Source organism: Mobula hypostoma, chromosome 9, assembly GCF_963921235.1.
Source record: "Mobula hypostoma chromosome 9, sMobHyp1.1, whole genome shotgun sequence".
Classification (NCBI taxonomy): domain Eukaryota; kingdom Metazoa; phylum Chordata; class Chondrichthyes; order Myliobatiformes; family Myliobatidae; genus Mobula; species Mobula hypostoma.
Window position 1 is genome coordinate 147,496,585 of NC_086105.1, and position 12,800 is coordinate 147,509,384.

General features: G+C 46.5%; 2 protein-coding genes across 2 annotated transcripts in view; both read right to left on the reverse strand.

Annotated features, from left to right (window-relative positions):
• Positions 1 to 2,685, reverse strand: part of daglb (diacylglycerol lipase, beta) — a 65,046-nt gene extending 62,361 nt beyond the window's left edge. The window contains exon 1 of the mRNA XM_063059394.1: positions 2,354 to 2,685. Coding sequence (XP_062915464.1) covers positions 2,354 to 2,448 — 95 coding nt within the window. The 5' untranslated portion in view covers positions 2,449 to 2,685. The remainder of the gene's footprint in view (positions 1 to 2,353) is intronic.
• Positions 2,686 to 10,116: 7,431 nt separating this feature from the next.
• kdelr2b (KDEL endoplasmic reticulum protein retention receptor 2b) overlaps positions 10,117 to 12,800 on the reverse strand; it is a 32,410-nt gene continuing 29,726 nt past the window's right edge. The window contains exons 4-5 of the mRNA XM_063059395.1: positions 12,397 to 12,649; positions 10,117 to 11,361 (exon numbers count right to left, since the gene is read on the reverse strand). Of these exons, the coding sequence (XP_062915465.1) occupies positions 11,327 to 11,361; positions 12,397 to 12,649 (288 nt within the window). The 3' untranslated portion in view covers positions 10,117 to 11,326. The remainder of the gene's footprint in view (positions 11,362 to 12,396; positions 12,650 to 12,800) is intronic.

Below are 12,800 nucleotides of genomic sequence, written 5' to 3' on the forward strand. Positions count from 1 at the left end.
AATAGAGAGAGAGAGAGACAGGGAATACCAGGGAGGGGGAGAGAGAGACAGGGAATACTGGGGACAGGGAGAGAGAGAGAGAGAGAGAGGGAGAGAGAGAGAGAGAGAGACAGGGAATACCGGGAGGGGGAGAGAGAGAGAGAGACAGTGAATACCGGGGAGAGGGAGACAGGGAATACCGGGAGGGGGAGAGAGACAGGGAACACCGGGAGGGGGAGAGAGAGACAGGGAATACCGAGGAGGGGGAGAGAGAGATAGGGAATACTGGGGAGGGGGAGAGAGAGAGACAGTGAATACCGGGGAGAGGGAGACAGGGAATACCGGGAGGGGGAGAGAGAGAGACAGGGAATACCGGGGAGGGAGAGAGAGACAGGGAATACCAGGGAGGAGGAGAGAGACAGGGACTACCAGGGAGGAGGAGAGAGACAGGGAATACTGGGGAGGGGGAGAGAGAGAGAGAGAGAGGCAGTGAATACCAGGGAGAGGGAGACAGGGAATACCGGGAGGGGGAGAGAGAGACAGGGAATACCGGGGAGGGAGAGAGAGAAAGGGAATACCAGGGAGGAGGAGAGAGACAGGGAATACCAGGGAGGAGGAGAGAGACAGGGAATACTGGGGAGGGGGAGAGAGAGAGAGAGAGAGAGGCAGTGAATACCGGGGAGAGGGAGACAGGGAATACCGGGAGGGGGAGAGAGAGACAGGGAATACCAGGGAGGGAGAGAGAGAAAGGGAATACCAGGGAGGAGGAGAGAGACAGGGAATACCAGGGAGGAGGAGAGAGACAGGGAATACTGGGGAGGGGGAGAGAGAGAGACTGAATACCGGGGAGAGGGAGACAGGGAATACCGGGAGGGGGAGAGAGAGACAGGGAATACCGGGGAGGGGGAGAGAGACAGGGAATACTGGGGAGGGGGAGAGAGAGACAGTGAATACCAGGGAGAGGGAGACAGGGAATACCGGGGAGTGGGAGAGAGACAGGGAACACCGGGGAGGGGGAGAGAGACAGTGAATACTGGGGAGGGGGAGAGAGACAGGGAATACCGGGGAGAGGGAGAGAGAGACAGGGAATACTAGGGAAGGGGAGAGAGAGAAACAGTGAATACCGGGGAGAGGGAGACAGGGAATACCGGGGAGGGAGAGAGAGACAGGGAATACCGAGGAGGGGGAGAGAGACAGGGAATACTGGGGAGGGAGAGAGAGAGAGAGAGAGACAGTGAATACCGGGGAGAGAGAGACAGGGAATACCGGGAGGGGGAAGAGAGAGAGAGAGAGAGAGAGACAGGGAATACCGGGAGGGGGAGAGAGAGAGAGAGAGACAGGGAATACTGGGGAGGGGGAGAGAGAGACAGGGAATACTGGGGAGGGGGAGAGAGAGAGACAGGGAATACCGGGAGGGGGAGAGAGAGACAGGGAATACCGGGGAGGGAGAGAGAGAGACAGGGAATACCGGGGAGGGAGAGAGAGACAGGGAATACCAGGGAGGAGGAGAGAGACAGGGAATACCAGGGAGGAGGAGAGAGACAGGGAATACTGGGGAGGGGGAGAGAGAGAGAGAGAGAGAGGCAGTGAATACCGGGGAGAGGGAGACAGGGAATACCGGGAGGGGGAGAGAGAGACAGGGAATACCGGGGAGGGAGAGAGAGAAAGGGAATACCAGGGAGGAGGAGAGAGACAGGGAATACCAGGGAGGAGGAGAGAGACAGGGAATACTGGGGAGGGGGAGACAGGGAATACCGAGGAGGGGGAGAGAGACAGGGAATACTGGGGAGGGGGAGAGAGAGACAGTGAATACCAGGGAGAGGGAGACAGGGAATACCGGGGAGTGGGAGAGAGACAGGGAACACCGGGGAGGGGGAGAGAGACAGTGAATACCGGGGAGGGGGAGAGAGACAGGGAATACCGGGGAGAGGGAGAGAGAGACAGGGAATACTAGGGAGGGGGAGAGAGAGAGACAGTGAATACCGGGGAGAGAGAGACAGGGAATGCCGGAAGGGGGGGGGGAGAGAGAGAGAGAGAGACAGGGAATACCAGAAGGGGGGGGGAGAGTGAGAGAGAGAGAGAGACAGGGAATACCGGGAGGGGGAGAGAGAGAGACAGGGAATACCGGAAGGGGGGGAGAGAGAGAGAGAGACAGGGAATACCGGGGAGAGGTAGAGAGACAGGGAATACCGGGAGGGGGAGAGAGAGAGACAGGGAATACCGGGAGGGGGAGAGAGAGAGACAGGGAATACCGGAAGGGGGGGAGAGAGAGAGAGAGACAGGGAATACCGGGGAGAGGTAGAGAGACAGGGAATACCGGGGAGCGAAGAGGGGAGTGTGCGTTTAGGGGATGGAACGGGGCCGCTCTCCTTACCACAAAAGCCGGAGAAACAGCTCAAAGGCCCCAGGAAAGACCAGGTCGTCACTGGCCAGGGACCAGCGCCTCCCGAACACCACCAGCGCCGGCATCTCTGGGCCGTGCTCGCGTTCAGCTCGGCTCGGCTCGGCTCAGCTCAGCCCGTGGCCGCCGGGTCCACAGCAACCCACAGACTGTCAGCACCACCCTCCATCGCCCGGGCCGCCCCGCCCACCACACGCTCCCTCCGGCAACCGGCTCGCCGCGCAAACGTTCCGCCCTGAGGCCGTGGCCCGGGCCCGGTCGGCAGCGACGTCAACTTCGTTCCTTCGCAGTTAGAAATTACTGCATCGCTTTTGCTAGGTTCTTGTGTTTAAAATGCAGCCCGCCTCTCGTAAATGTTAGGGTCATTTCACCTCAGGAGAACAGGGTTTGGGCTGGTTATACCAGCAAAAGAAATTGGAATCAGCAGAAGAACATCTAATAAGTTAGGGGTGTTTACAGTGGAGATGCTGGCGGTGTTGGTTGTGTTGCAATGGGTGCAGAAAGCCAGATAAGCCAAAGCATTGATATGCTCAGATTCATCCTCAGTTCCAGCAAGTTTAAGGTCTTTTCACACAAACAGTCGGCAAGATGTACTTTATGAAGTTCTTCAGTTAGTTACAAGAATTGCAAATCAGGGAGGTCAGGTAAAATTTCAATGGGTTCCAGCACATGTAGGGGTGAAGGGGAATGAGAGGGTGGATGAGTTGGCAAAGAGGGCATTAAAGAAAGAAAGCATAGAAATGCACATTAATATCAGTAAAGCAGAGGTTAAGTGTGTAATCTGGGAAAAAAATCAACCAAATGTGGCAAGAAAGATGGGACAGGGAGGGGAAAGGGAGGCATTTATATCAAATACAAAAAAGTGTTGCAGGTACTAGCGTAGGTAATGGAAAACAGAAGAGAGGAAACTATGTGGCCTAGGTTAAAGCTGGGGCATTGTGCATTAAAAACATTGAAAATGATAGGGAAACACCAGACAGGATTGTGTGAGGAATGTCAGAAAGAGGAGTCAGTAGAACATGTAGTTCTGAGTTGCAGCAAGTATGAGATACAGAGAGAGATGATGAGAATTAATCTAAGGGAACTGGGGGTGCAGGAATCACATTAAAAGGGTTGCTGGGCATTGGTGAGAGAGCACAGGTTAGGGTATTTTTAGCTTTCTTAAGGGGTACAGGGGTTTTTTATAGGATATGACGGATAAACAAGAATAGGGTACTAGGAGGATAAAGTATAGGTTGGGTGTGTGTGTGAGATTGAGTGAAGGGATTTAGAATGTATGTCTATGGCACACTCTGGAGCAGAAGGTGGTGGTAATGCACCATTAAGCTGGGTGCCAACCACCGTAAAACAAGACACAGACAGACAGACACCTCAGGGGAGATTGAGAGTTCAGGTAACGTTGTAGTTCTGGTCGCCTCACTATCGGAAGGATGTGGAAGCTTTAGAGAGGATTCAGAGGAGACTCACCAGAAAGCTGCCTGGATGAGAGAGCATGTCTTCCGAGTAAAGAGAAAAAGCTTTTCTCTTTGGAGAGAAGGAAGATGGGGGGTGGGGGGTGATTGATAACAGGCATAGATAGCATAGTCAGCCAGAGACTTATTCCCAGGGTGATAACTTTGGGGTCATAACTACTAGGGGTCATAACTTTGAGGTGATTGGAAGTAGGGGATCATTAATTTAGGAATTTTACACCGAGTGAGGGGTATGTGGAATGTTCTACGGGGGGGGGTTGTATTGGCAGTTACATTAGGAGTATTTAAGAGTCTCTTAGAAAGGCTCATGGATGAAAGGAAAACAGAAGAGTTTGTGAGAGGGAAGAGGTGGCAAGGTGGAGATACATCTCTACCAAAGGAGGTGTAAGGTGCGCCTTCCCTCTGCTAGTTTACAGGTCACCCTTGGGCAAGGTGTAGCACCCGTTTCTCCGGCTTTCTTCAAAGCCACCTTCAAGGCCACGTGAAACCATGGGAGCCGGTGGTGGCTGGGGTAACCCGGCTTGTAAAGACACTATCCGGAAGAAGAGAATACAGAAAAATTTGCCAAAAACAGTCATGGACGTGAGACCATGTCACATAATGATGATGAAGTGGGAGGGAAGGGTTAGATTGATCTTGGAGAAGGTTGAAAGGCAAGTGCAACATTGTGGGTTGAAGGGTCTGAACTGTGTTGTACCGTCCTTTGTTCTATCAGGAGGTTTGGCTTCTTAAGTTGTTCTTTCTACTTTCCAACTATCATGGGCAACAGTAGGAAGAGGTACAGCGATGACCCTGGCTTCACTGGACCATTCACCATGGAAGAGCTGGAAATCTAGTCTAAAACACGGGAAGGCAATTGGTCTCAACAACATAGTACTGGAGCAGATAAAGCATCTTGGACAGCAAGCAAAGAAATGGCTCCTACAATTATTCAGCCACTGTCTGGCAACACACAAGCTACCTAATATTTGGCAGAAGTCACATGTAATAGCACTACCTAAGCCCTAGAAAAGATCCCTCAGATCCTAAGACTTTTCAGCCAATCTCACTGCTTTGCCACATCAATAAGCTGTTGGAACGCCTGATACTCAATAGGATAGCACCAACTGGAGATGAGAAGATCATTCCAGAGCAAGCAGGTTTCCGCCCCGGCAGATCAAGAACAAGCCAACTGTTCAACCTCACACAGTATATCGAAGATGGTTTTGAGCAAGGGATGGTAACAGGTGCTGTTTTTGTAGACTTGTCAGCAGCTTACGATACAGTGAACCATAGACGTCTCCTCTGCAAGATCCTAGAGATGACAAAAGATACTCACTTAACAGAGCTGTTAGAAAGCATGCTTCAGAGTCACCGGTTCTATGTTGAACTAGGTGGGAAGTGCAGTAGGTGGCGTGTTCAGAAGAATGGTCTTCCTCAGGGAAGTGTGCTTGCACTGCTCTGTACAACATCTCCACGAATGGCCAGCCTATAGATGATGTCACACGCCATGTTATATATGCTGATGACTTATGCATTACTGCCCAAAGTGCTGGTTTTAACACGGTGGAGAAAACGCTTTCTGAGGCCTTGGAGGGACTAACATCCCACTATGAAGAAAACCACCTCCGCACAAACCCATCAAAGACGCAAGTTTGTGCATTCCACCTCAGGAACCGTGAAGCCAAGCGCCAGCTTAAAGTGACCTGGTGCGGAGCAACACTGAGGCATCGCAAGCACCCTGTCTACTTGGGAGTGAACACTACCTCACCATTTTGCTCTCTCGTTACACTTGTTTTTTTATATTCCATATTATAACTTTTAGTCATTTGTATTATTGCACTGTACTGCTGCCACAAAACAACAACTTTCACAACATACACTCAGCGACCACTCTTAGGTGAGGAGTGGAACCCAGTGTGATCTTCTGTGTCTGTAGCCCATCCGTTTCAAGGTTCAATGTGTTGTGCATTCAGAGATGCTCTTCTGCACACCACTGTTGTAATGTGTGGTTATCTGAGTTACTGTCACCTTCCTGTCAGCTTGAACCAGTCTGGCCATTCTCCTCTGACCTCTCTCATTAACAAGACCTTTACACCCACAGAACTGCTGCTCACTGGATGTGTTTTGTTTTCCACACTATCCTCTGTAAGCTCTAGAGACTGTTGTGCATGAAAACCCTGGGATCAGTAGTTTCTGAGGTACTCAAGCCACCCTGTCAAAGACACCCTGTCACATTTCTTCCTCTTTCTGATGTTTAGCCTGAGCAACAACTGAACCTCTTGACCATGTCCACATGCTTTTATGCATTGAGTTGCTGCCACATGATTGGCTGGTTGGATATTTGCATTAATGAGGTGTACCTAATGAAGTGGCCACTGAGCGTATGTCAGTGATAACGAACCTCTTTCTGATAATGGACAGACATAGGGGACCTGCTGCCCTACTTTGTTTGTTTGACTCCCATCAAAATCTCAAGATCTTAACTTTTTCCCAATGAAATTATCTCTCACTCTTCTAGGTTCCATGAACAGAAGCCTAATCTGTCCAACCTTTCATTAGAGGGCCTGTTGAGACATATAGATAATATAACACTCCTCTTTCCTTTGAACAATGCAATTTTAACATGAAGCATGAAGTAATGGTGTACACACCTTTTAACAAAACTTATTTTAAACAAAATGTTGATTGCTAATAAAAATGTTTACAAGAATAAATTGTGCAGTGCCTTTTTTATATTCATAATCAATGCTTACAGTACTCAAAATCCTTACACAAAGTTCAAAGTAGATTTATTATCAATGTTTAGTATATACAGCTTGAGATTCATCTCCTTACAGTCAGCCACACAAAAAAGAAACCCAATAGAACCCATTAAAAAATACTTCAAACACCCAATGTGCAGAAAAGAATTAAGTCATGCAAACAATAAAAGCAAGCAAACAACATTCAGAATTGAAGTTCACAAAAGTGAGTCCACAGCCACAAAGTCAGTCACAGCCAATCCAGGAGCCTCAGCTCAATGCAGAGACTAGTAAACCCCGCAAGTAGAGAACGAAACACCGGCATGTCACTCACCTCCAGCACCAACCCCCCGACCTTTCCAATCTGGCCCAGTGCTTAAATTGGCCAAACAGTAGGTCAATCTTTGTTCTCAGACCCCGAACCCTGCTGCTTCAATCTAGTCTTGGACAATGGACCCACCACCTAATGCTTAAATTTGTCAAACCTCAGCTTGTTCCTTGCTCTCAAGTCTGTACCCTGCCACTTCAACTGCTCAGTCGTACTGCCTTTTGTGTGCCCACCCCCAAGGTGGTATACTACTCCAATAATTGAGGGGATTCCTCACCCACCTCAGCCCCTCCTTGTCCAATAGCAGAAGAATCCTACACTGTGGTCCTTCCCCACCCAGTGCTTGGAGTGGGTGCATCGAGCTTCGGTGCAACCCTCAGCAGGTACTCCCACAGCCTGGAGTGTACCAGTCAGCAGCATTCCTCCACTGACGTCTCAACATGATGGCAGATCAAAGGACATCCTCACCGAGTTGACGGTGTGCCAGCAGCACTTGATGTTAAAATCGCTCCATGTCACCAACTGCTCACTGCCTTTACATTGTTACTCGAGTTGCAGCAAGGCAAAGTGTAAGATAATGTCCAGGTAAGGGGTTTATGGATAGTGTGCAGTCAACTCAGGCAAGGGAGGTCTTTGAAGAGCATTGCTTCTCTTTACACAACAGGGGACCGGAGCCATTTGGCATCCATAGACAAGATAAGAATGCAAAGCACACACCAACTGGGGGATATTTCACTCATTTCAAAACATCATCAATCAGGTTTAATATCACCAGCATATATCATGAATTGTGTTGTCCTTGCAGCACCAGTACAATATATAATAGACTTTAAAACACATGATTTACAGTAAGTATATATATTAAAGTAAAGAAGTAGTGAGGTCGTGTTCATGGGATCAATTTCCATTCAGAAATTGGATACAGAGGGGAAGAAGCTGTTTCTGAATAATTGAGTGTGTGTCTTCAGGCTGCTGTATCTCTCCCTGAAGTTGGCAATGAGAATCGGTTGTTAGCTTGTAGTTTCTATTGACTTTTAACACCTGTATTGTGAATGGTGATTGATCATAGTCATAGTCATACTTTATTGATCCCGGGGGAAATTGGTTTTTGTTAACAGTTGCACCATAAATAATTAAATAGTAATAAAACCTTAAATAGTAATATGTAAATTATGCCAGGAGATAAGTCCAGGACCAGCCTATTGGCTCAGGGTGTCTGACCCTCCAAGGGAGGAGTTGTAAAGTTTGATGGCCACAGGCAGGAATGACTTCCTATGACGCTCTGTGTTGCATCTCAGTGGAATGAGTCTCTGGCTGAATGTACTCCTGTGCCCAACCAGTACATTAATGTAAACAACAGGAATTCTGCAGATGCTGGAAATTCAAGCAACACACATCAAAGTTGCTGGTGAACGCAGCAGGCCAGGCAGCATCTCTAGGAAGAGGTACAGTCGACGTTTCAGGCCGAGAACCTTTGTCAGGACGAAGGGTCTCAGCCTGAAACGTCGACTGTACCTCTTCCTAGAGATGCTGCCTGGCCTGCTGCGTTCACCAGCAACTTTGATGTGTGTTGCAGTACATTAATGTAGTGGATGGGAGACATTGTCCAAGATGGCATGCAACTTGGACAGCATCCTCTTTCCAGACACCACCGTCAGAGAGTCCAGTTCCATCCCCACAACATCACTAGTCTTACGAATGAGTTTGTTGATTCTGTTGATGTCTGCTACCCTCAGCCTGCTGCCCCAGCACACAACAGCAAACATGATAGCACTGGCCACCACAGACTCGTAGAACATCCTCAGCATCGTCCGACCAGCACGATCATGCAAACAAGGTATTTGAACAGTTTAATCCATAAATGCTTGTCAATTCTGTTTAAAAATGGCTCTGTAAGGTTGTATGCACTCCCTGTGACCACATAGATCTCTCCAATTTCCTCCCACATTCCAAAGGCATTATGTGTTAGTGTGTGTTGCTTGGATTTCCAGCATCTGCAGATTCTCTCGTGTGTGTTAGTAGGTTAATTGGTCACACAGGCCCACTGGGCCGGAAGAATCTGTTAGTATGCTGTAGCACGACATAAATAAGATTGTACTCTATGTATATATTTTCCCACTATTGGCATTGAAGGACAAGACATACAAACAAAATTAGGCCATTTGGCACAATTTAGTCTTCACCAATCATAAGAATAGATGTACAAAAAAATGCATGCCCTTCAGGTGTTGTTTAGTAAAAGTCAGTCTAACATACAAGATGTCCTTTGGAGAGCACATAGTAATTTGGTTTCAACTGAAGGACTGCACTCCTAACAGCGCTGAACCTCATGAATACCTGCAAGTGACACTTCAGGTCAGGCCACCTTTTCAGGGCCAGGAAGAGGGGTGATAGCCAGTCTAAAGAGCTGGCAGGAAGGGGGAGGGATAAGAAATGGCAGGTGATAGGTGGATCCAGGGAGGGGGGATGATAGGTAGGTGAGGGTTAGGGGAGGAGTATAAATGTCAGAAGATGGCAGCTGATGGGTAGAAGTGACAAAGGGCTGAAGGAAATAGAATCCGACAAGAGGACAGTGGGCCATGGAATAAAGATGGGGAGGGGAATCAGAGGGAGGAATGTGTGGGAGATGGGCAGATGGGAGAGGGGAAAGGAATGGCATACTGGGGCTGGTGGGATAAGGAGGGAATAAACAGGGGAAGCAGTTGCCAGAAGTTAGAGAAATCGATGTTCATGCCGTCAGGTTATAAAACCCGGGCAAAGCCCTCCCCACCATTGACAAGCTCAGAAAGTTATTACCCTTCAACCATCAGGCTCCTTAACCAGTATAGATAACTCCAGCCACTTTAACACTGAACTGATTCCATAACCTATGGATTCACTTTCAAGTTCTCAAATTTTATTTATTATTACTATTTTTTGTATTTGTACAGTTTGTTTTTTTTGCACATTGAATGCTTGGCAGCCTTGATGAGTAGTTTTTTTTCATTGATTCTATTGTATTTTTGTTCTACTGTTAATGCCTACAAGAAAATGAATCTCAATGTAGTTATGGGTATTTTGATAATAAATTTACTTTGAACTCAGACATGTAACCATGTTGTCTATCACCACCTAGAGGTCGTGAATGGTCACTGCAGAGGAAATCAAGCCATGGCGGGAAACTGCAAAATAAATGAAAAGATAAATGTTTGTTTTCAATCTCAGAGCCATTACTTTTATTGTATTTTGTGGCTTTTATTTATAGATTCAAGTGTACAATTTGTCACTACATTTTAAAGGCATTTTGCAACATCAGCAACATTTTGAATAAGGAGAGAATGTAAAATTAATACTTTGAGACCCCCAAATGTATGCAGCCTCACAGTGTACACTTCGGTGAAGGTGTGAGGGCAGGAAAAGTTTACGTCGGCCAAATGCTGCTGACTTAAAGCAGACATTTTCCTACTTTGACATCTAGACTAAAAAGTAGACAAATGTGTCAGAACACAAGGAAAGGTTTTTTTTCCATAAAATGTTTATTGGGCAGTATCACAAGATATCATGCAACAGCTCAGTGTGTAAAAAAAACTACAAGGTAAACCTCTCAATGTTTCAAAAATAATAAGAGTGGTAGTCGAGGTCAGCGATTCTATCAATTTGTTCAACAAAATAAAAAACCCAGGATCAAACTCAAAGCCTCATGGTCCCTTGAATACTTAAAACGTTATATTGTCCAAACCACTTTCCAATCAGTAATATGCACATCTAATGTAGTTAGGTTTTGATAATCTTTATTCAGGTTCTATGTTCACATGTGAACATGTGCATTCTATCTGGAGGTGATAGAATAAAGGATATCTCGCCAAATGACTTGTCATTACAACAGCCTTTAAGACAACTAGTGTTTTTTTTTGAATGGTTGGTAGAAGCGAAAGGTGGCAGCTGGGAATAGAATCAACAACTTTCAAAAAGAATTTGGCAAATTCAAATAAATATAGTAAGTGGTTGGAAAAATAAAATCACAGACCAGTTTTGTCCATCAGATACTGCATTACAAGTAAATTAACGTGGTCAGCCATGTTCAAATTTCTTCCAAACAATTTGCACTTAATCCTCGTAAACAGCTCAGGCAGAAACACATGATGCATTTCCAATCCAAGCCTCCAAGATTGTTTTAAACCACTATGAGTAATTCAGCCTTTCAGCATAGATTTTTGTAGAAAATATATTTTTACATTGTAATAAAAAAGGCAAAGATGCATAAAACAGAAAACTGAAGTCTGTGGTCCATTATATGACAGATCAGCTGCTGACATTAACTTCAAATACTACTCAGTTATTGCCTCTGCTCTCTGTTTTAGGCATCTTACGCTCTTGATTTTTGTGGTAATGCTTCCTTTGTGTGGAGACGACCAACAACAGAAGTTCTGATGATCTTTGGCACTTAAGCTGGTAAACTCAGCTTCTTTCCTTTCAGAACTAAAGGAAAACAGAGAAAGAAAAAGTCATTATAATGACTATGGTTTATTGTCAGAGTCACAGAAGAACACAGCACAGCACAGAAACAGTCCCTTCAACACATATAGTCTGTGAAGAACTATAATCCTGACTAGTCTGATCGACCTGCATCTGGACCATAGCCCCCCCATAACCCTCCCATCCACGTACTTGTCCAAACTTCTCTCAATGTTGCAATCAAACCCACTTCTGCTGGCAGCTCACTCCACACTTGCCACACCCTCTGAGTAAGTTCCCCTCGGGTTCCCCTTCAATGTTTCCTTTCACCCTTAACCCACGATCTTTAGTTGTAGTCTCACCCAACCTCAGTGGAAAAAGCCTGCCTGCATTTATCCTATTTCACCCCTCAACTGTATACCTCTGTCAAATCTTCTCTCATTCTCCTACGCTCTAGAGTAGGGGTGACCAACCTTAGTCATTCCATGCATCAATTTTTTTCAAGCATGAGTTCTATATTAACATTTTTTTTTACAAGAATTGAGTGGGGGTACAAGAGTTATATGGCACATCTGAACTCATGAGTGAAAGAACTGATGCATGGAATGTAAAAGGATGGTCACCCCTACACTAGAGTGTAATGGAAACTTAAAGCTACCTTGCCTCAAATAATCCCCAAGCCCACAATGCGAATTTATTCATGTGCCTAGTTAAATGCTTCTTCAATGCCCCTAACATATCTGCCTCTACCACCAGTCCTGGCAGCACATTCCATGCACTCACCACTGTGTAAAAACGAAACTTATCCCCGGCATCATCCCTATACTTGCTGAGCTCCTCCAGCATTTCGTGTGTTAACATGGAACAGTACAGGCCCTCCAGCCCACAATGTTGTGCCAAACTTTTAACCTATTCCAAGATCAATCAAACCCACATAGCCCTCCATTTTTCTTCATCTGTGTGTCAAACTAAGAACATCTTCAACACTCCTAATGTATCCGCCTCCACCATCACGCTGACGTCTTCACCCAGCTAGCAGGGAGAGAAAGCAGTTCTCACCTTTTGTGACATACAAATAGAAGAAGTCGCAGTAGAGGATGGTTTGAACCACGCCTGCCACGATAGCAATGAGGTCAAAGAAGCCCTCGAAGTAATAGCGCCAGATCCAGTTGATCAGGTACAGGGCACGATACATGCCAAGGAAGAAGAGGTAATGGGTCGTGATAGTTTCTGCTTCGCCAGTCTTGCTGATCATGAAGAGCTGTGGTAGGATGGCAACCGATTCCAGATAGATTGAGAAAGTCCACAGAATCTGCAAGAGAAAGCTTTGATCAGACCTCCTTCAGGCTAAATACTTTTCAAATAAATGTTTTTGAACTGCTTTGGTTTAGTTAAATTTCACATTTCAATCCTAAGAATTTTACACCCCTTTCTGCAATACACGAGAACCTCGAGTTTTTTCC